A 23442-nucleotide genomic window follows, 5' to 3' on the forward strand; every position below is an offset into this window, starting at 1 on the left:
CATTTTGGTAGGAAGAACATGAACAGACAATATAAAATAAGGGGTGAAATTTTTGAAGGGTATGCAGGAGCAGCAAGACCTGGGTGTATATGTGCATAGAACATTTAGGGTGGCAAGACAAGTGGAGAGAGCTGTTAACAAAGCATATAGTATCCTAGGCTTTATTAATAGCGGCATAGAGCACAAGAGCAAGGAGATTATGCTGAATTTAATTAAGATACTCATTAGATCTCAGCTGGAATACTGTGTATAGTTCTGAGCACCATATTTAGGGGGTGGCAACGGCATAGTGGTATTGTCACTAGACTAGCAATCCAGAAACCCAGGGTAACGTTCTGGGAAGATGGATTCGAATCCCACCATGGCAGATGGTGGAAATTGAACTAAAAAAAAATCTGGAATTAAAAAAAAATCTAATGATGACCATGAAAACATTGTCAATTGTTGTAAATTCTTTCCCTTTAGGGAGGGAAATCTGCCGTCCTTACCTGGTCTGGCCTAATGCGACTCCAGCCCCACAGCAATGTGGTAGGCTATTAAATCCCCTCTGAACAAGGGCAATTAGGGATGTGCAGTAAATTCTGATAGCCAGCGATGCCCACGAATGAATTAATAAAGTTTATAGGATGTGAACACATTGGAGAGAGTGCAGAAACGGTTTACAAGAATGGTTCCAGGGATGAGAAACTTCAGCTAAGAGGATAGATTGGAAAGGTTGGGACTGTTTTCCTTGGTAGAGAAGAAGGCTGAGAGGAGATTTGACAGAAATGTTCAAAATCACGAGGAGGCTGGACAGAGTATATAAGGAGAAGCTGTTCCCACTTGTGGTTGGAGTCATACCTAGCACAAAGGAAGATGGTTATGGTTGTTGGAGGTCAATCAACTCAGTTCCAAGACATCACTGCAGGTGTTTCTCAGGGTAATGTCCTAGGCCCAACTTCAGCTGCTTCATCAATGACCTTCCTTCCTTCATAAGGTCAGAAGTGGGGATGTTTGCTAATGATTGCACAATGTTCACGACTCCTCAGATACTGCAGCAGTCAATGGCCAAATGCAGCAAGACCTGGACAATATCCAGGCTTCGGATGGCAAGTAACATTCGCACCACACAAGTGCCAGGCAATGACCAGCTCCAACAAGAGAATCTAACCATTGCCCCTTGACATTTAATGGCATTACCATCACTGAATCCCCTACTATCAAAATCCTGGGGGGGGGTACCATTTACCAGTCTGAGCTGCACTAACCATATACATACTAAGGCTACAAGAGCAGGTCAGAGGCTAGGAATCCTGTGGCAAGTAACTCATCTCCAGACTCCCTAAATCCTGTCCAAAAGGCACAAATTAGGATTGTAATGGAATACTCTCTGCTTGCCTGGAAGAGTGCAGCTTCAAGAACACTCAAGAAGCTTAACACCATCCAGGACAAAGCAGCCTGCTTAATTGGCACCCCTTCCACAAGCATTCACACCTCCACCATTGATGAACAGTGATGCACTGCAGAAACTCACCAGGGCTCCTTTGGCAGCACCTTCCAAACCCACGAATGCTACCATCTAGAAGGACAATGGCAGCAGATACATGGGAACACCACCACCTGGAAGTTCCCCTCCAAGACACTCACCATCCTGACTTGGAAATATATTGCCATTCCTTCACTGTTGCTGGGTCAAAATCCTGGAACAACACAAAGGGTGTACACATGGGGACGGCAACAGTTCAAGAAGGCAGCTCACCACCTCAAGGGCAATTAGGGATGGGCAATAAATGCTGGCCTAGCCAGCGATGCCCACATCCCATAAATGAATAAAAAAGAAACAAGCACAAAATATATCTCAGATCTCCACACCTCCGAGACGGAGCTCTGGCACTTAATATTAACAGTGCATTGACTATATGGGGCTGTAGCATCTGAAGCACAGCAGTGCTTTGGATATCCCCAATCGTACTAATGGTGCTTAACTGAACAATGTTCCTATTATTACAATTATGCAGTTTATAAGACAATTATGTTTTGGGACTGTGTCTTTAATTTAGGGTGTAATGAAGGAAGTCATGTGACCTGTTCTGAAGTCTGCCTGACAATAGGCCTGGGTGATGAGGCTGTTAAAAATTAAAGGGAGACCCAAAAAGAGAGTGTAAGGTGTTCACACTTGGAGACAATGGCAGCAGCATCCGTGCTTAGTGGTTAGACTTGTAGTCTCTAAAATCCCAGGAAGGCGTTGCGAATGTCGGGTTATAAATAGTTAGGCTTTAAACTGTCCATTTATTTCCAAGGCAAAAGAGTTGGGGTCTCAAGGATAGCTAATCAGTATTTCTGCCTAGATATAAGACCCATGTGATTTACTTTGCTATGGAGATTTGTTTAAGAGAAGAGTTTCTAAGATATCCCTGAAACTCTCAGTTAATCTGCCAGGATATAGGTGCGAGGGGGAGAGAAAGCAGCTGAAAGTCTCTATGGTTCACTGCGCAGGAATGTGGGTTGTTTATTTCATTGAATATACTGTAATCAGCAACTGTATTGTATTGAATAATACTTGTTCAACTTAAGCATTTTGAACTCATGAATGAAGGCTAGAACAATAAGTAAAACTGACACATTGGTCTCTTTGGCTACCTCCTTTCCTTCCTGTCAGAAACAGTTAATCTTTGGGATGAATCTCCCTTTATTCTGAAGGAGTGACCTCATCATGCAGGTTACGCATCCTGCCCACCAAACTATCCCTTTCAGTGTAATCCTTGGGTGTACTCAGAAGGTATGCAAATGTTTCATAATATTCTTAAGGTTCACATTTACTTGTATCCTAAATAACCCTTTTGCCACAGAGCGTCAGTAGGACCAGGCTTTTCTAATTGAAACTCTGAAATGAGTGGCAACAAGTGGATGGTGGCACTTAAAACTTTTGTCCTTCCTCCAGTATCTATGGTGGTAATGTAGTATTGGTTCCTGCTTGTAGCTTAGCTTAGACTCCAACTGAGAAACAATACACGCAGAGCACAAAAATAACCTTGCATTTCTACAGCATCTTTCACATCATGATGTGCCAAATCATATAAAAGCCAATGAATTACTTCCGAAGTATAATCACTGTCTGTATCGCCAAACATGCAAACATTACTTCAGTTTTCTTTGTGCTGATTGAAGAATGTATCAGCCTGCTCCTATCTCAAGCCCAAGTTTTCAGTCCATGACCAAAACCTGTCAGCAGTGGTTTAATTCACTTAGCTCAGCAGCAACTCTTTCGAGCTGTCGATATTGATGATGAGACAGACGTAACAATTGCCAAAGCAAGTGTAGCCTTCAGCAGCCTCTGAACATCAGTCTGGGAATGAAGAGGAAAGGTCTGCTTATCAAACTGAAAGTCTATAGAGCAATAATCCTGTCTACTCTGTTCTACTAATGACTTGGACTGTGTACCATTATCATGCTTCAAGAAGCTCAACCACTTTCACTTGAGCTGCCTTCGGAAGCTTCTGAAGATCAGATGGAAGGACAAAATATCAGATACTGTGGTGTTAACGTGAGCTGGCATGTCAAGCATCTACACCATATTGAGACAGTCACAAATCCGTTGGGCTGGTCATGTAACCAGGAGTCCTGACACTCGTTTACCAAAGTGAACTTTCTGTGGAGAGCTTAAGTTTGGGGTGGCAGTCAAAAGAAATGCTACAAGGACAATCTGAAGGCTTCACTTAGGAGTTTTGATATAGACCTTGAGTCCTGAGAGGAGCTCGCCAGAATCTCTGTACTTGGAGCAACCAAATTAAAAATGCTGCGGCCTTCTTCGAAAGCAAACGCATATCAGAGGTGGGGAAACTGCAAGGAGAGGAAGTCCCAAGCCAGGAACTCTCCCAAAAACTCAATCATCTGTGGTATCCCATCCTATTTACAGCAGAACTTCAGGGGGAAGATCAGTCTTAGCAGTCACCTACATGTTCACTGGAACCCTAGTAAACACTCCAGATGATGGTCATGTTCGCTTCACAGGATGAGCAAAGAGACAAACATGGCAGCCACTGTACATACATCAAGGTCAGACAAATAGCAATAAAATGGGCATTTATGGCACCATTTAAAAGCAGCCAAGACCTCTTAAAGAGGTAATGCATTCTGGCTGAAGAGCTGCAGAAACCCAGGAAGAAATTGCTAAAAATATGTCTAAAGGAGGGAGTGAATAGGTAGCAAAGTTTTCCAAGCTGCAACCAAGGCCCTGGTACAGGTATTGGAGGTGAGGAAGGAGATTCTTTTCTTCCCAGAAGATGGAAATGCCCCCATTATTTCACAGATAGTAAGGAAGAAAAAAAAAATCACTAAGTATGTCAATACTAGAAGTGTTGCACCCAATTCAAGGCTAGAATACCAATGCATTAGGCTTATTGAAAGAAAAGAAAGACTTGCAATTAGTAGTGCTTTTCACCAGCACATAGTCCCAAAGGGCTTTACAACCAACAAAATACTTTTGAATTGTAGTCATTGTTGTAGTGTAGGAAACACAGCAAACTGTTTATTCAAGGTAGCTCCCACAATCAGTTTTTGTGGTGATGTTTGAGGAATAAATGTTGACCAGGGCGCTACAGATAACTCTCCTGCTCTTCTTCAAAGAAGTATTGTGGCATCCTTTATGTCCACCTGAGGGAATAGACGAAGGCCTCAGTTTAAAATCTCATCTAAAAGTTGGCACCTCCAACAATATAGCACAGCCCTAGTACTGTATGCGTCAGCCTTAATTTTCCTGCTCAAGTCCTGCATTATTTTTTTGTACCTGTTCATGATATTTTAATGATGTGTAGCAGAGCCAACCATGCTGCAATGAATTTGGCTGTTGCTGCTTTCCCCTGAGGGGCCATTCCCCCCCAACAGTATCCAAAGCGATATATCTGTTTTGCAGGGGAATAGCCACAGGAGATTCCTGCACTGCCTGCCTAGTCCTCTTGCTCTGCCTGGTGGTCACCCATTCCCTTCCTAGCCTGTGGTGTGACCACCTCGCTATATGTGCTATCCACAATGTTCTCCGCCTCGAGGATGCTCCACAGTGTCCCCAGCCGCCGCTCCAGCTCCGAAACCCAGGCTTCCAAGAGCTGCAGCTGGAGATACTTCCTGCACACATGCTAACCCCGGGCACTGGAAATGTTCCAGGTTTCCCACATAGAGCAGGAGGAGCACACCATGGCTTTGAGCTCTCCTGCCATGACTTACCCCTTTAAATTAAATTAAACCTTTTGGAAGATACTTAATATCAATTACTCTAGGGCCCTTCTTCCCTGCTCCTTGCTATTACAGAATATAGCCCTTACTATCAATGAACCACAAAATAAGACCTTAAAAACTATAAGCGATAAAAGTAGTAAATACCTATCCAACTGTACTCAGGGTACTCAAAGGATCACCTCGTTCACTCCTCACCTCCTCCCCCAGTCACCAAACTCCAACTTAAGCACTCTACTGCAGCCCAAAGTCAGCACCGTAAGATGGCCTGTTTTTATACTCTCTGAATCTAGCCTCTGAAAACCTGTTTAAGCCAGTTCTCTGATTAATTAGTTGCAGCTGCAAGCAGAGCCTGTATAAACCCTGTTTTAAAGCTGGCCTAAAACTCACCTCCTTCCAGTCCAAACAGCAACTTTTAGTTAATTACTAAATTAAAGAAAGACTAGACTTTAGGTAGAAATTAACCCTTAAATTCCCTCAGTCACTGAACTCCAACTTAAGCACTCTACTGCAGCCCAAAGCACCACTCCAGTCCTCCATAACATCCCAATTCTCACTGATGGGGTATCCCAACATGATACATAAGACAAGGCTAAAGCATTTACAATCATCTTCAGCTATAACTGCTAAGTGGATGACCCACCTTGGCCTCCTCCTGAGGTCCCTGCCTCCTCAGTTGTCAATCTTCAGCCAATTCAATTCAATCCGTGGTATCAAAAAAATAGCTGAGTGCATTTGATACAGCAAAGGCCATGGGCTCTGAATTCATTCCGGCTGCAGTGCTGAAGGCTTGTGCTCCAGAATTAGCTGTGTCTCTAGCCAAGCTATCGCAGTATACTGGCATCTACCTGACAAAGTAGAATATTAATCCGGTATATTCTGTCCACAAAAAGCAAAACAAATCCAATATGGTCACTTACCACTCCATCATCAGAAAAGTGATAGGAGGTGATCAAGTGGAACTTACTTACCAATAAGCTGCTCACTAATGTTCAGTTTGTGTTCTGCCAGGAACACTCAGTTCCAGATGACATTTCATCCTTGGCACAAACATGGGCAAAACTGAAGAAGTGAGGGGACATCAAGGCAATGCTTGACTACGTGTGAAATCAAGGAGTCCTAGCAAACTGAAGTCAATAGGAATCGGGAAACATACTCTCCATCGGCTAGAGTCACACCTAGCATAAAAAGATGATTATAGTTGTTGGAAGTCAATCATCTCAGTCCCAAGACATCACTGCAGGAGTTCCTTAGCGTAGTGTCCTAGGCCCAAACACCTTCAGCTGCTTCATCAATGACACTCTTTCCATCATTGGGTAAGAAGCAGACATGTTCACTGATGGTTGCATTATGTTTAATTACATTCACAACTCTTCAGATATTGAAGCAATCCATGTCCACATGCAACAAGACCTAAACAAAATTCAAGCTTAGATTGCAAGTAGCAAATAACATTCATGTCATGTAAGTGTCAGGCAATGAATATCTTTAACAAGAGTATAACCACTTCCCCATAACATTCAATGCATTGCAATTGAAAAATCACCTGCCATCAACATCCTGATGGTTACCATTGGCTAGAAACTTAACTGGACCACCTACATAAATACTGTGGTTATAGAAGCAGGTCAGAGGCTGGATATCCTGTGGCAATTACCTTGCCTCTTGATTTTCCAAAACGGGAGGTGGTGGTGTAGTAGTAATCCAGAAGCCCAGGCTAATGTTCTGGGGACACAAGTTCAGATCCTACTACGGCAGTTGGTGGCATTTAAGTTCAATTATTATCAATCATCTGGAATTATAGCGACCATGAAACCACTGTTAGTTGCCATAAAAACCCATCCGGTTCACTAATGTCCTTTAGGGAAGGAGATCTGCTATTCTTATCTGGTCTGGCCTACATGTGACTCCAGACCCACAGCAATGTGGTTAGCTCTTAAATGTCCTCTGAAATGGCCAAGCAAGCCATTCCGTTGTAGCAAACTGCTACAAAGTCTAAAAATGAATGAAACCAGACAAACCAATGGCATCAACCTAGGTATTGGAAAAGACAATGGCAAATCCAGCCTGTCAACCCTGCAAAGTCCTCCTTACTAACATCTGGGGACTTGTGCTAAAATTGGGGGAGCTGTCCCACAAACTAGTTAAGAAACAGCCTGACACAGTCATACTCAGGAATCATAACTTACAATGTCCTAGACACCATTGACTCAACATTGACTCTGGACCTCATGAAGTATTATGGCATCAGGTCAAACGAGGGCAAGAAAGAACCCCTGCTGATTACCACCTACCGCACACCTACAGCTGATGAATCAGTACTCAAACAACAGTTGGAAGAAGCACTGAGGGGACTGGGTACAGAAAGTACTCTAGGTGGGGGACTTCAATGCCCATCTCCAACAGTAGCTTGGGAGCACCACTACCGACCGAGCTGGCCAAGTCCTAAAGGACACAGCTATGAGACTGGGTATGTGGCAGGTGGTGAAGGAGCCAACAAGAGGGAAATACCTACTTGAACTCATTCTCACCAAACTGCCTGTCATAGAAGCATCTGTCCATGACGGTATTGGTAGGATTGAGCACTGCACATTCCTTGTGGAGACAAAGAACTGCCTTCACAATTAGGATGCCCTCTATCATATTGTGTGGCACTATAAATGGGATGGGTTTTAAACAGATCTAGCAACTCAAAACTAAACATCCATGACGTGCTGTGAGCCATCAGCAACAGCAGCAAAATTGTATACAACCACAATCCGTAACCTCATGGCCCAGCATATCCTCCACTCTACCATTACAATCAAGCCAGGGTATCAACCCTGGCTCAAAAGAGTGCAGTAGAGCATGCCAGGAACAGCACCAAACATACTTAAAAATGAGGTATCAACCTGGTGAAGATACAGGACTACTTGCAAGACAAGTGGAGGAAGCATCATGCAATAGATAGCTGAGCGATCCTACAACCCCAACATACCAGATCCAACCTCTGCAGTCCTGCCACATCCAGTCTTGAATGATGGTGGACAATTAAACAACTCACTGGAGGAGGAGGCTACATAAATATCCCAATCCTCAATGATGGGGGTGCCCAACACATCTGTACAAAAGAGAAGCCTGAAGCATCTGTAGCCATCTTCAACTAGAAGTGCCATGCAGATGATTCATCTCAGCCTCCTCCTGATGACTTCAGCCAATTCAATTCATTACACATGAAATCAAGGAACAGCTGAAGGCACCGGATACTACAAGTCCAGGGGCCTGACAACATTCCAGCAATAGCACTGAAGACCTCCAGAACTAGTTGCGCCCCTCACCAAGCTATTCTAGTACAGCTACAACATTAGCATCTAACCGAAACTGTGGAAAACTTCTCATGTATGTCCCGTACACAAAGCAAGATAACTCCAACCCAGCCAATTACTGCCCCATCAGTCTACTCCTGACCATCAAGGTGATGCAATAGGTTGTCTACAGCACGTCAACAGCCCTATCAAGCATCACTAATATCCTGCTCCAGTTGCTCAGTCTGAGTTCCACCAAGGGCACTCAGCTCCTGACCTCATTACAGCCTCAGTCCAAACATGGATAAAAGAACTGAACTCTAGAGGTGAGGCGACAGCGACTGCCCTTAACATCAAGACAGCATTTAACCGACTGTGGCATCAAGGAGCCCTAGCAAAACAGGAGTAAAGGGGAAATCAGGGGGAAAACTCTCTGGTTTGAGTCATACCTATCACAAAGGAAGATGGCTGTGTTTGTTGGAGGTCCATCATTTCAGTCCCAGGACATCGCTGCAGGAGTTCTTCAGGGTAGAGTCCTAGGCCCAATCATCTTCAGCTGCTTCATCAATGACCTTCCCTCCACCACATAGTCAGAAGTGGGGATGATTGCACAATGTTCAGCACCATTTGTGACTCCTCAGATACTGAAGCTGTCTGTGACCATATGCATCAAGAGCTGGATAACATTCAGGTTTGGGCTATTAAGTGGCAAGTTACGTCCACGCTGCACAAGTGCCAACCAATGACCCTCTCCAAGACAGAATCTACCTTTGACATTCAATTGCATTACCATCACTGAATCCCCCATTATCAACATCCTGGGGGTTACCATTGACCAGAAACTGAACTGGACCAGCCATATACATACTATGGCTACAAGAGCAGGTCAGAGGCTAGGAATTCCACAGCACATAGCTCAAGTCCTGACTCCAAAGCCTGTCTGCCATCTACAAGGCACAAAGCAGGAGTGTGATGGAATAATCTCCACCTTGCCTAGGTGAGTGCAGCTCCAACAACACTCAGGAAGCTTGACACCATCCAGGACAAAGCAGCCTACTTGATTGGCACTCCATCCACCACCTTTAAACAGTTACTTCCTCCACCACCCTTGCATAGTGGCAGCAGTATATACAATCTACAAGATGCACTGCAGCAACTCACCAAGGCTCCTTCGATAGCACCTTCCAAGCCCATGACCTCTACCAATGAGAAGGAGGAGGGCAGCAGTCACATGGGAATACCACCACCTGCAAGTTTCCCTACAATCAACACACCATCCCGACTTGGAACTATATCACCATTCCTTCACTGCCACTGGGTCAAAATCCTAGAACTCCCTTCCTAACAGCACTGTGGGTATACCTACACCACATGGACTGCAGTGGTTCAAGAAGGTAGCTCACCACCACCTTCTCAAGGGCAGCTAGAGATGGGCAATATGCTAGCATAGCCAGTGATGCCCACATCCTATGAAAGAATTTTAAAAAATCTACAAGGCACAAATCAGGAGTGTGATGCAATCTTGCCTGAACAACTGTAGCTCCAATAACACTCCAGAAGCATAGCAGCATCAAGAATAAAGTGGCCCACTTGATAGGCGCCCCATTCCATTATTCTAAACATTCACTGCCTCCATGACCGATGCATTATGGCAGCAATGTGTGCCATTTATAAGATGTACTACAGCAACTCTCCAAGACTCATTCAATAGAACCCTCCAAAGGGCAAGAGCAGCTGATGCATGGGAGCACTATCTCCAAGTTCCCTTCCGTGTCACACACCATTCTGATTGCAAATATAATGCTGTTCTTTCACCTTGCTGGATCAAAATCCTGCAACTTCCTAACCAACGTCACTACCTGCATGACACAGAATGCAGTAGTTGAAGATGATGACCAAGGGCAACATTTGTTGTCCATCCCTAATTGCTCTTGAGAGGGTGGCAGTGAGCCAGCTTTTTGAACCACTGCAGTCCTTGTGCTGCAGGTACCTATGTTAGTTTCAGTCCCTCTAATTTTTTCAGTGTGCTTTCTTTACTACTGTTAATGACTAAGTTCTTCACGTATTAGATCCTTGGTTCTCAACACTTTGTGATATGTTCTTTGTGTCTTCTGCTGCAAAGACACAAAAGTAATAATTTAATGTTGCTGCCATTTTCTAATTCTGCATTGTAATTTCTCCTGTTTCTGCCTCTAAGTGACCCACATTTATTTTTACTAATGTCTTCCTTTTCACATACTTATAAAAGCTCTTCCTTACCTCATCCTTAACTCTTCAAGTTAGCCACAGTAGTAACACTTTTCCAATTTAGGTTTTATTCCTCAAAGGAATGTATATTCATCGAGTTATGAATTATTTATTTGAACGTTCGCCATTGCTTATCCACCACTATAACTTTTAATCTAATTTCCCAATCTACCTTGGTCAACTTGCCACTCATACTTCCACAATTGGCTTTAAGCGTAAGACCCTAGTTTCAAACTTGACCACATCACCCTCAAATGTAATATGAAATTATAGCGTGGGTAGAATTTTTAGGTCAATATGCGGGCACGTGCCCAACCCGATCGGACGCGAAATCTCTCAAGATGATGTCGGGCAACATCCCAACATCATCCCGCGCTCACGCGATATTCTGGTCGGCGGGCACGCGACAGTGTCGGGAGCAGCGCGCCAATAAGTAAGAAGACAATTAAAGTTGTTAAAGTTCCAATTGCCCCCAATTTTTCATGGTTCGTCCAACTTTACAGTTGGCGGACGAGCAAATCTGCCAGGCAGACTCTGGATTTTTCATGAAACTGTTATTTTCCATTATTAAATTTTTAAAAAATGTATGGTCACAATTTTCATCATGTATATGTTCAGGTGATTTAGATGCATGAACATTTTTTTCTGGATTTTAAAAACCTTAAAACTAATAAATGAAGTCTTCAGCTCCCTGAGGCAGCTCTCTGCCTTCAGGGAGCTTTCATTCAGCGCTCGCCCATGCTTACATCAGCGCCCGCCCTCTTCTCACCGCACCCTGGCAGCGCTGAACATTTCAGCACACACTTCACGCTGGCTGGCCGTTAATTGGCCATCCAATGTGAAATTGCCGTCGAGGGCTGATTGCAGCTGGCAGTCCGTCCCCCGGCCGCTCCTGGGCCCGCCAATCGTGCCCGCACGCTGACTTAAAAATCACATATCCTTCCCAAGAGGATCCTTTACTATAAGATTTCTAATTAATCATATCCCATTACAGAACATTAGATCTAAAATAGCCTTTTGATTAGATGGTTCCATAACATCTTGTTCTAAGGCATTTGTCTCAAATGCATTCCTTGAACTCATCCTCCAATCTACTTTTGCCAATTGTATTTTCCCAATCTACATGAAGATAAAGTCCCCTAGGATTATTGCAAAACCCTTGCTGGAAGAACTTCTAATCGGCTGATATATACCCTTTCCAACACTGGTTACTGTTGAGAATGATGACAGAGGAAACCAGGTAACTATAGAACAGTTACCCTAACATTCCTGGAGTCTATAATTAAAGATAGAGTGACTGAACACTTTAATTTGAATGTTGCTGAAAAGAGAGCCATGTTGCTGAAGCTTTTTGTCTTGCACTTATCAGGACAAATGCAAGAATGCCAAATTTCAAACAATCTACACTAGAGGAGAAAAGGATGCTGATTGGTTGGCAGGAAACATGTCTCTCTTTTCAGCAATATTCAAGTTCTGTACTACCAAGCAACATTTTGATCATTTTCAACTGATCAGAGAGAGAGAGACAGTAAGGATTTGTAAAGGGTATGTCATGCCTGACAAATAAGATTGAATTTTTGAAGTGGTGACTAATGTAGTGCGCAGGGAATGTCTTTGGATATTACTTATATTATCTTCCAGAAGGAATTGCATAATGTCCCTCATGAAAGATGAGAGCTAAAGTTGTAGCTCATAGAATTGAAGGCAAATTATTGATCTAATTCAGAAACTGGCTTAGCGGAAGGTGACAGAAAAAGGGACAATGGGCAGGTACTCTAATTGGCAGGATGTGATCAGTGATGCCCCACAAGGATGTGTTAGGGCCTCAACTATTTATTTTATTCATTAATGACTTAGATGACACAAAGATTAGCAGTATTGCAAGTGGTGTAGATGGAAGAGTAAAATTGTAAAGAGTTATTGATAGATTAAATAAATAAGCAAAGCTGTGCCAAATGGATTTCAATGTCCGCAAACCCAAGGTCATCCATTTGGACTTAAGAGGATGGAATTGGATACTTTCTGAATGGTCAAAAGCTAGAGGCAGCAGAAGTCCACAGAGACTTGCGGGTGGGGGGGTCATGAACATAATCATTAAAATGTCATGAACCGGTACAGAAAAGAATTAAAAAGATTAATAATGGATAGCATTCCATATTAGACCACATCTGGGGCGAAATTTTATGACAGCGGGATTTTACATTTCCGCCGAAGTCAATGGAGTTTATAATGGCTCGCCACATTTCAAAGCCCTGTCCCCACTCTGATGGGGCTGTGAAATTCTGGCTCCGGAGTACACAGGCACTTCTGGGCACTACACCTTACAAAGGTCATACAGGCTTTGGAGAGAGGACAGTGTAGCTTTCCCAGGATGATATCCGAGCTTCAGGGGTTAAGCTACGAGGAAAGCTTAAACAAACTAGGGTGTATGCTCTGGAATTTAGAAGGTTAAGGGGTGATTTGATCAAAGTTTACAAGATATTAGGGGAGCAGATAGGGCAGATTGAGGGAAACTGTTTCCATTAGTTGAGGAGTCTAGGACTAGGAAGCATAGCCTAAAAATTACAGTCAGACCATTCAGCCCCTTAATGCCCATTTAAGGGTCACCTCACCACTGCCAAGATTTAACTGGAGGCTGGAAAAGCCCATGCAAAGTAACCAGTCTGACAGATTTTGTGGCACGAGCTGGTGGCGGGCGGTATGGAGGGGGTCCCTCCCTGCACCCCCCAAATCGTTATCCTACCCCAGGTTCCTCTCCTTCCATGGACTCTCAAACCCTGACATCCACCACCCCCTCGTCAGGGCCTGTCAATTTGGCACCTGGTGAGACCCCCAAACTACGGTCCACTTGAGCTCATCTCATTTCGCAAGTGCAATACCAGCAATGGCCACCACTTATTGGCGCTGCCGATACTGGAGAGCTGCCAACCCCTGATTGGCCAGCAGCTCTCATGATGGGTAAATGGCTGCCCTTTTGCTTGGGCGGGCTTTCCCATGACGTTTTAGCTGGGGGCACAGGGAGCACAGTGGCCCATAAAATCCAGCCCTCTGTCTCAATAATGGCAACTGGATCATGCCCATTTATCTGTGACAGAAATTCATCTATCTTGTTACAAATGCATCATGCATTCACCTGTACCACACCTTTAATTTGAACTTTTTACTATTAGTCACTACTATCCTATTAACATCTTTGAACTCTCTGTCTCAATCTGTTTGATTTTACACAAATTGATACTCTGCTCTACAGACTTGGTTTTTCTCTTCAGGCTTATAGAGCTGAATTTTACGTCCTGCAGGCGGGTGTGCACCTGACCTGATTGGGCATAAAATCATGTGAGAAGGACAAGTGTCCCAAAATCATAAAGCATTTGCGTGATATTTTGCTCGGCGGGCGGGCGTGCGCAAAAAGTCGGAAACGTGCTCACCAACAATTAAGAGAGCAGTTCAGCCCATTAATGGCACAATTATCTCTGATTTTTTTGTGGCCCGTCCAACCTTACAGTCGGCGAATGGGCAAATTGGCCAGGTGGCCATTGCATTTTTCATCAAACCTTATCAGAGGGTGGGATGAAATTTTCATTATGAAATAAAATAAAATAAATATCTGTGGACAGCATTTTTACCAGATATATTTTCAGGTGATTGATTGTGATGCATGTACCTACACCACATAGACGGCAACAGTTCAAGAAGGCAGCTCACCATCACCCTCTCTAGAGCAACTCGGGATGGACAAAAAGTGCTGGCCCAATTCAGCAAAGCCCACATCTCATGAATAAATAAAACAAAAGAATTTTTGTTTTTGCAGCTTTTTAAACCTTTATTTTCAGGTCTGCCGCTCCCTGAGGCAGCTGTTTGCCTTGAGGGAGCGTTCTTGCAGCGTTCACCTGCAGAAACATCATTGCCCGCCACCTTCCTGCCCCCACCCTGGCAGCATTGAGCTTATCAACACGCATTTCATGTTGGCTGCCCGTTAATTGGCCAGCTGGCATAAAACCACGGTTGGGTGCCAATCACGTTCAGGGACCCGTTTCCCGACTGCTCCCTGGCCCTCCAATCACGTGCGCCCGCCAAAGATAAAATTCAGGCCATTGTTTTATCATTCCCAAGCCTCCAGGCCCATTATTAGCTTAAATCTCCATCTATCTTTCTAGTTATTTGATTAGTCAGGACACTGGTCCTGTCCCAATTGACCAGCTCCCTTTTTCACCATTTCTGGTGCCAGTGCCCTGTATTGAAACCCCAGCCTCCCACACCACTCTTTCACCCAAACATTTAAACCTCTGTTTGTTCCCGTGCCAATTTGCATAGTGGTCAAGTAGTAAACCTGGAGATTATTACCTTTAAGCCTCTGCTTTTTAATTTGTACCCTAGCTCTTCAAACTCCTCTGCAGGACTTCATTCCCACTTTTCCCTATGTCGTAGGTTCCTATGTGGGCCACAGCAACGGTGTGCTTCTCTGTTTCTTCAAGTTCTTCTCCAGTTGTGAGATTACTGCTGATTGATGCCTCATTTGTTAGGAATAATCATTTGCATTAATGGACCATGTGCCAGAAAATTATATTGACTGTTGCAATTTTTCATATCATTAAAATTGCCTGCTGTGATCACATTCACCAAAACATGAACATTTGAAGCAAAAACAAACTGGAATGTGAATGATTTGAAAATATTTACTTTGAACACGATTAGTTGAGTATTTAAAAGTAATTAATAATTGTTCAATCATTTCTCAAGTACTATCTGTATACCAGCTGCTTGAGTAGTGACAGCATTAGCTTTACAATAACATAAGTCAAAATTAAAGACTATCACATTTTGATGAAACAATTGTGCCAAGTGTCAGTGATTTGATCAGGGATTTAAGTGGAGAAATCTGTCAGTTCCATTTGAAATTATATGCAAATAAAATAAGAATTATGACCTCATCCCCCTGCAGTAGCTCAGAGCAATCACAGAAATTACAGCTAATGATGGCCACTGGGGACTTTGTGATGTAGGTTTCTCTGGTTTAAAAAGGCTTTGTAAAAATGAAAGCCATTGAGGAGAACACATAGAAAAGATGCATGGGGAAGGGAGAACTAAAGTCAAGAAAACAGTAACTGACAAAAAGCATGCTGTGTACATATCTGTCGGTGGGGAAAGGTGGACTGTAGGTTTAATACTTTGACAAGTGAATAATCTTTACCACCAAAATAAAAATCCTAAACTTATAGCAAGCTACTCATTTACGTATGTCTAGTGAATTACTCAAACTTAGAAATGTCTTAAACAAATGAACTTTCACATACAATGAAAGCCTTTTGTAGTTCTATACTCTTTAAGACTTACTTGAAGTGGTCTTTTAATAAAAGATTCAAGTATGACTTAAAAGCAAAATAATGCAGATGTTGGAGATCCAGCACTTTCTGTTTTTATTCAAGTATGATTTGTTGCTTTTAGAAATTACAAAACTTCACTGCTGCAGACATGTAGAATGGAAATATATTTCACCTCTTTTCTATTTTTCCTTAGTTCTGGTAAAGAGTCATACGGACTCGAAATGTTAACTGTATTCCTCTCCGCAGATGCTGTCAGACCTGCTGAGATTTTCCAGGTATTTTTGTTTCGAATTTCCAGCTTTTTGCAGTTCTGCAGTTTTTTGCTTTTATCTTATGTAGAATGGAAATTTCTACTCGGGTTATAGTGGATACTCGAATTGGAAATTCTTCAGAAGCTGCTATTTTTGGCCAGAAGTGATATTAGGCATATAATGGCCCGTAACTTTTGTGCTCCCCAGCATCAGGTTTGGGGGGGGTACACCAAAGATGCGCTGGGGAATCACTCTGGCAAGTTCCCAGGCAAGGGTTTGCACGGCAATTGCCCAGATGTGCTAACTTCCTCTGGACAATTGCGCTACGCTGGAAACCATCTGAAAATGTGATTTAAATTGCAAACTTCGATGGTGCCGTGGGGTTATGCTAATAGTTACCCAGAAAAAGTTAGAATTAAAATCTCTTCTAATTTCTGGGTAACTACTGTAAACACCCAGACCAAATACTCAGCCCTCACACGCCACCACCAACCCTCCACCACCAACCCCCTCATCCAACCTCGGACCACCTCCCCACCCCCACCTCCAGAAGTTATGGCCCATTATATCCACACAAATATGGTTCTATTTATGATAATAAGCCGCATATAATTTGTTCCTAGAAAACATTCCTGACATCCAGAGTTGTTCTGGGCAACATGGGGGGTAGGTAGGACTGAGAGGTTGGAAATGAACGGACATGAAAATCCTTTGTATTCGATCATGTCTTAAAGCACTTGAAAAAAAATATCAGCACTCTGGCCCAATCCAAAGGCCATGGGCTACATAAAACTGCAACAGCTGTCAAGGCCTGCCAAAACCATTCTCTAGGTGGATTCCTGGAAGGCTGTGCGGTGGGGGTGGGGGGGGGGGGGGCGGTGAAGGAATCTGCCAAAATTATTTAAATTAGTTGATCTTTCAAATCTGCCCAGGGTCAGGAGCACATTCCTAAAGCAGGAGAATCTTCCATCCTACTGCACCTCTACCAGCCTGGCCAATCAGAATATCCAAGCCATGATCTTTGCATATAAGTCATCTGATGTAAATTATGCAGCATCTCTTAAATGCATACTATTACATGGCAATGATTCTCTGTGTTTATGAGAAATCAGTGAATTACCTCATTGATCAGGAACTGAAGGTGCAACACAGCTGCCCCACTATCATGTTGACAGTAGCAATCGACACCAGGACGACCTAGTCTGATAAAACATAAGTCAAGGAATCTGTTCTTAACTGTTCACACAAACAGCATTCAGGAAATATAACTGTCAGCTTTAAAGCAATGTTTGTTTAAACCAGTTAATCATTTAAATTGATGCTGGTAAAAAAAAAGAAATTTCTTCCAATTACAATTTGAGCTGTTGGATGCATTTTCTGATCATTCAGGGCTCCTTCATTCATATCTAATTTAGGATAAGTGCTAAAGTTGATGTTAAACATACTAATAAGTTCTGCATAAAAACTTTTATAGAAAGTGCGGTTCAAAAAGATATACAGAACTTTCAACTTTGGGCCCAGGGTTCAAGCCTCGCCCAGACTAATAGAGTGAAAGTCATTGTTAGTTGTAAAGGTCATGCATAAAATAGATTTGCGTAATCTGAATCCATAGCATAGAATTGGCACTCTAGCCACAATCACAATCAGGATGCTTGGTTGAGGTTCAAACACATTGCTGTGGCAGAGTGCAGGTGGAATTCTACATCTAAATGTTCTTGCAGCTAGCACTGGTAAAATGCAGTTTTCCCGTCTCTAGCATTAATATTCTTCACTTTAATGAGCACAGTAAAGGTATAAAAGTATGATACAAGCTGCCAAGTTTAATTCAAAGGACATAATGATAAAATACATAAATTATGTGTATGCCCTGCATTAAATATATGGTTACACAATGTGCATGATTTTCATTGATGGAAATGGCAAAGTTTAGTTATTTTAATATTTGTGTATTATATACAGATTACTAAAAAGCCAAAAAGGTTGATTGTCAACCTGTAAATCCTTCCAACGCATCTATGCCAGGAGGTAAGAGCAAGAGAGATTCCTGGTCAGCTATGCTCTGGCTCCCAGATGTGGATAAATGGGAAAGGTTGGTGAAAGTTAGTGACAGGAAGGGTATCTGCCTGTGAATCCTCCAACCAAATCCAAAAAATTATGATTAAGATTATCAACCAGTATTGTGGACCCCATGTTACATGGGAAAAGCCGAAGGAAGAATAAGATGATGAATTAGAATTGTATAAAGCTGGATCAGATCATCAAAGAATTATATTTGTGTTTGTAGTACACTCCTTAAAAAACTATAACCTTGCTGTACTGTTGATTGGAAAAACATTAGGTGTTTTTCAGTTAGTAACCACTTTCCATTTCTCATTCAGCCCATCTATCATGAACATATGGCTCTTTAAACTCATTGTTTTTGGAATGATTTTTAAAAATCCTCTTCTAGACAAGACAGGCTATGGTCACATCATCTCTTGTTCAATATTTCAACCTCATGCCATCCAAAATATGCTACAGGACCTCTTCAGGAAAGCTGGCTTTTTAGAATCTTTGATTCCCTCTCCTACCATTCAAATTTAAGCACTCCCTATATGAATTGACATATTACAGTATCGTCTTTTGGTTAACAAATACTTCAGCAACATTATTGTTACTGTCTTTTGAATGGCTTCTTAGATGTACGTGACCTGCAGCTGTGCTCAATGAAACACATTGAATAGCAAAATGTTCCTGCAATTGACCTAAAATGGGAGAAAAAAATCTTATTTAGCCCATTCTCAGGGCACGAAGCAAAAAAATTAACACACTTTATGTATATATTAAAGTAGTAAACAATAAAGAAATTCAATGAAAGATATTAACAAGTAGTCAGAATTTATGGTGACAAAGTCCGTCATAATGGCAATGGAGGTTTGATTTTTTCCATTATACATGAAGCTGGGTAATTTAGTACAAAGGTTGAGCCACCCATTGCTTTGATGGATGAATGTCAAGCAAGGAGACCAGCTGTTTACCGTTTAGGTTGGTGTCATCTCCAATGTGATGTTAAACTTGATTTGCAGATCCAATTGCAATTACATATGAAGTCACTGTTAGAGAGGTCGATAAAAGCACTGGCTCTAACAAGCTTGCTTGTCCTGGAGGTGCCTCTGTCCTCCTCACATGTTAAGATTGCTTGGTGAAAGTGCAATGGAATCCTTAGTTTCAAAGCTTAAATTTTTTGAGACAGATTCTAATTAATAAGGGAAACTGAGAAAGGAACCTGACCATTCCAGTTTCTAAGGAAACTAAGACTGAAACTGAGATTGTAAGCCAAAATGTTTGGAGACTGAACCTGGTTGAAATCTTATGAAAGGACACAGGAGCTCTCAGAGCTCAGCAGTAGATGATGAGTCCAGTGGTGTAATATAGGCAGGCTGAAGAACACAGAGGCTAGATCCTGAAGCTGAAAATGAGCAAAGATTTAGTTGCTGCAGCTATTTCTGTTACTTGAAGACACCATTGATGGATCTATGCCATCCAAACCTTCGTAAGCAGTGTTGAGGAAATTCTGCAAAGGTGTTCCATTTTTGGTAGAAACCATGCCCATGGAATTCTGGTTGGTTAACCGACTGCAATTTGCTTGTTCATTCATATTTAACTGATATTGATTCTGGGTTTTAGAATATAGGTGGTTAATCAAGATAGTATTTAGCGTTTGTTTTGTTTAACTCTTGTATAATAAAAATTTGTTTGTTTTAAACCGGGGAATGTTGTGGTTTCCGTCGATCAGTAAATACTGGGATTTCATATTTCTTTTTAATAAAAAAATCTGGACTCAACTGAGATCATAACAATAGACTTTTCCGTTTGGATCTGTCCAGGGCTGTTTGTTCCTATGTAGTGGGGTCCAACTTCCATGTTCCAAGATTGGCTTTCAGAATGTCTTTGTCTAAGCTAGGGATTGGAGTTTAAGGGTGTTTGGCATAGCAAGGGTTAATGTGGAACTGGAGAACAGTACTGCTCACAGTGTGATGTAATGAGTCACATGACAAGAGGCTGACACACAGAGCAGACCGGGTTGGACATGGAACAGGCATGGTCTAGAGACTTGTGTAGAAGTAAGCATGGAGTTAGATCACTGTCTGGACTATGTCTTGTACAAATATATATAGTTATGTGTTACCAATGAACAGTTACTGCTCAACTTTACAAGCCTCTGAACCTCTTAGTGAGACACTGAATAAATCCTTACAACATAGTGGCAGCAAAGAACCCAGGACCTCAGAGAAGCTAGAGCAGGACCCCGGAATCTGTAAGACTGAAGGAACAGCATCCTGACCTGACTGAAGTGCACCTGAGCTGAAGACACAGCTGGAGATTGCCCAAAAAGCTCTATTGCAGACATGAAGGTTGAGGGCAGAAGAAAAATCCACTCTGCAGCTAAAGGACTCCACCAGAGCATATGCAGGTCTGCTCTGTGGTTGAGATTGTGAATCCCCACCAATTGCAAAGTCAAAGGACCTAGCAAGAGTGAACAAAATTTGGTTCTAAGGCTCAATTAGCCTTTAAAAGACTTATGGGGAATTAATCAGCCAGAGCAGTCCATTTCATTAATCATCGTCGTCAGTCTGGTATCAGAGTCGGTACCACACAAGCTCAGGGTCCTGCTCTAGCTTCTCTGGGGTCCTGGGTTCTTTCATTGCTGCCAAGCTCCATTGGGGAAAAAAAGTTTTTAAAACTTCATCAAAGCAGGGAATCACCTTTTAATCACCTTAAAATAGTCCAAAAACATTCTGAAGGACAAAAACCTGTGATTTAAAGAATTGTTACAGGAAACCGATACCTTGAGATCAGGTCTGCAATCACTGCAGGAGCCTGCCAAAACCTGACAAGCATGGGAAGAAGTGGAAAAATGGTTACTGCAGCACCATCTTTAAATGCAACAACATTTAAAGCTGTACCCCCCCCCCCCGAGCTGAAAAGCAACCATAGATAACAAATCTATCCTACCAGATCAATTTGGGCTGATGCAAGTACCAAACTAGATGCAAAATTGGGTGTCTTGGAGAAATTTTTTTTTAAAACTTACGACAATACATCAGGACTAAGTTGGAAATCAGAGGAAATCCAGATTAATACATTTTTATACTTATTTGGTGAATTTGTGGATGAGATAATCCTAATGCAAGGCATTGATGAATCCTCAGCCAACTTTGAGATATTACAAGACTTTGACAAGTATTTTAATCTTCAATTTGTGGAGCACACAGTTTATAAAGAAGGATAAACCACCCCCCTCCCCCCGCCCCCCCATAAGGCAATGAAAGGGAAGAAGACAATACCCAAGCAAACCACACAATGTGGCAGACCAGGTCAATGCAATGGATTGCATGACCTGAAATGTTTAGTGCGGGGGAAAGAGGAGGCAGAGAACCAGTCAGAAGGCTTAGAGATAGATCTTTTGAAAATGCTAACACATTACCCAAACTGCAACAGCAGATGGCAGAGTTGAGTCAGCTAGCTTGATTGAAGGCAAAGTTGTCAAGTGATCCAAGCTGCAGGCGGATAAAGAAAAGGCAGAAATAAGTTTGGAAAACGTTCGTATCAAACCTTAATTGGAAGATGTGAAACACAAGATTCAAGCAGAGTACATAACTTTGAACACGCCTGATAGACTAAAGTCTTCAATGAACCAAACTGTTCAACATCTGAACAAACAAATTTCTGAAGCCTCACAATAGGACAAGGAGGCTTTGAAAGAAACAAAAAGGTTGAATATTGAGAAGAATGCAACGAGCAAAAATCTGAATCGTATGCAGACTCAGTACTTATCTCCAAAAAAGCACAAGGAGGAAGTAACAACTCTGAATTCTATTGTTGGCAAAGTTAAAGAGGGAGTTGGCAGAACTCAACCGTAAGTACAGCCAGGCATAACAGCAGGCAGGAAAAGTACGGAAAGAAATTGCTGCCTTGAAAGACTCTTTGAGGAGTCAATACGTGCCCTAGAAAAACATGAGGAGTTAAGATGTTGAATACTACTTCAGAAAAGCTGCGTTGGAACTATCAATAGTGACAAAGCAATGCACTACAGTACAGAATGGGAAAGCAAGAGCCGAACAAGAAAATAAACAGTTGAAAGAACAGCAGATTGTCCTTCAAGATCAAATGCAAAAGTAGTACATAACTCTTCAGCAATATGAAGAAATGAAGACTGCCTTGAACAGCAGAACAAAATCTAGGAAATTCTATTAAATCACCAGAAAATTTAAAAGGAAACAATGGAGCTTCACAAAGAAAAGGGAGAACTGTTGAATGAGCTTTTACACACTGCAAGGATCCCTCAGGTCAAAGTTCACTCCACTGGAAAATTACAAAGAGAAGCAAAATGAATTTTGTCACTCTGAAAGAACTGAAGAACCAGTTCATAGTGAAGACTCGGTTCTATATTCCAGGAGAAAGCCAAGAGAGACTGCAGAGCTGAAGAACTTGGTTGGACATTTGGAATAAAACTTGGAAAAACCTTACATTTCCAAAGATATATGAAGAAATGGAAAGCAAATTTGTTAATGCTATGAGTGAAAAGCATAAGCACCTGGAAGTATGCTGAGGTTGAACTGCAAAGTGAAAGATCACAGGAGGAAAATGCCAGGCTGCAACGAGACATCCAGGCATTTAAAGAGGGAATACATTTTAGAGTACATTCCTGTTGAAGAGTTTGAGACAATTAAAACATTACGGAACAACAGAGTTTTTCAACTGCAGGAGGAAAAGGAGAAGATAAAGAACTTTTTGTGCACAGAGCAACAAAAAGTAGAAAATTCGCAGCTCCAATTTGACAGTCAGAAAAAAAGTTCTCTACCACTTCTGCAGCATACCCAACCGAAAATCAAAATTATCACAAAGCAGCATGAAGAGTCTCAGAAACAATTAGCAGAAGCAAAATCACAGAATGTGAGCTTGAAGGATAGCACAGAGGAATTGAGCTCTGCTAAGGAAAAACTGATCAGTGCAAAGAACCAACTATACCTACGAAGATGAGTTTGCTAATAAAAAAAATGAGACCTGACAAGAATGCTGGAGCGTTGCTCACAGGGAATAGAAGACTCAATAGAGGACTTGATATGCCTAAATAATAACCTTGCA

General features: G+C 42.2%; 1 protein-coding gene across 1 annotated transcript in view; it reads right to left on the minus strand.

Moving 5' to 3' along the window:
• The window catches only part of stxbp5l (syntaxin binding protein 5L), a 598592-nt gene that overhangs the window by 445809 nt on the left and 129341 nt on the right, over positions 1 to 23442 (minus strand). The window contains exon 4 of the mRNA XM_041210884.1: positions 17435 to 17516. Within this exon, the coding sequence (XP_041066818.1) occupies positions 17435 to 17516 (82 nt within the window). The remainder of the gene's footprint in view (positions 1 to 17434; positions 17517 to 23442) is intronic.

The sequence above is a fragment of the Carcharodon carcharias genome, chromosome 18 (assembly GCF_017639515.1).
Source record: "Carcharodon carcharias isolate sCarCar2 chromosome 18, sCarCar2.pri, whole genome shotgun sequence".
In the NCBI taxonomy this organism is placed as follows: Eukaryota; Metazoa; Chordata; class Chondrichthyes; order Lamniformes; family Lamnidae; genus Carcharodon; species Carcharodon carcharias.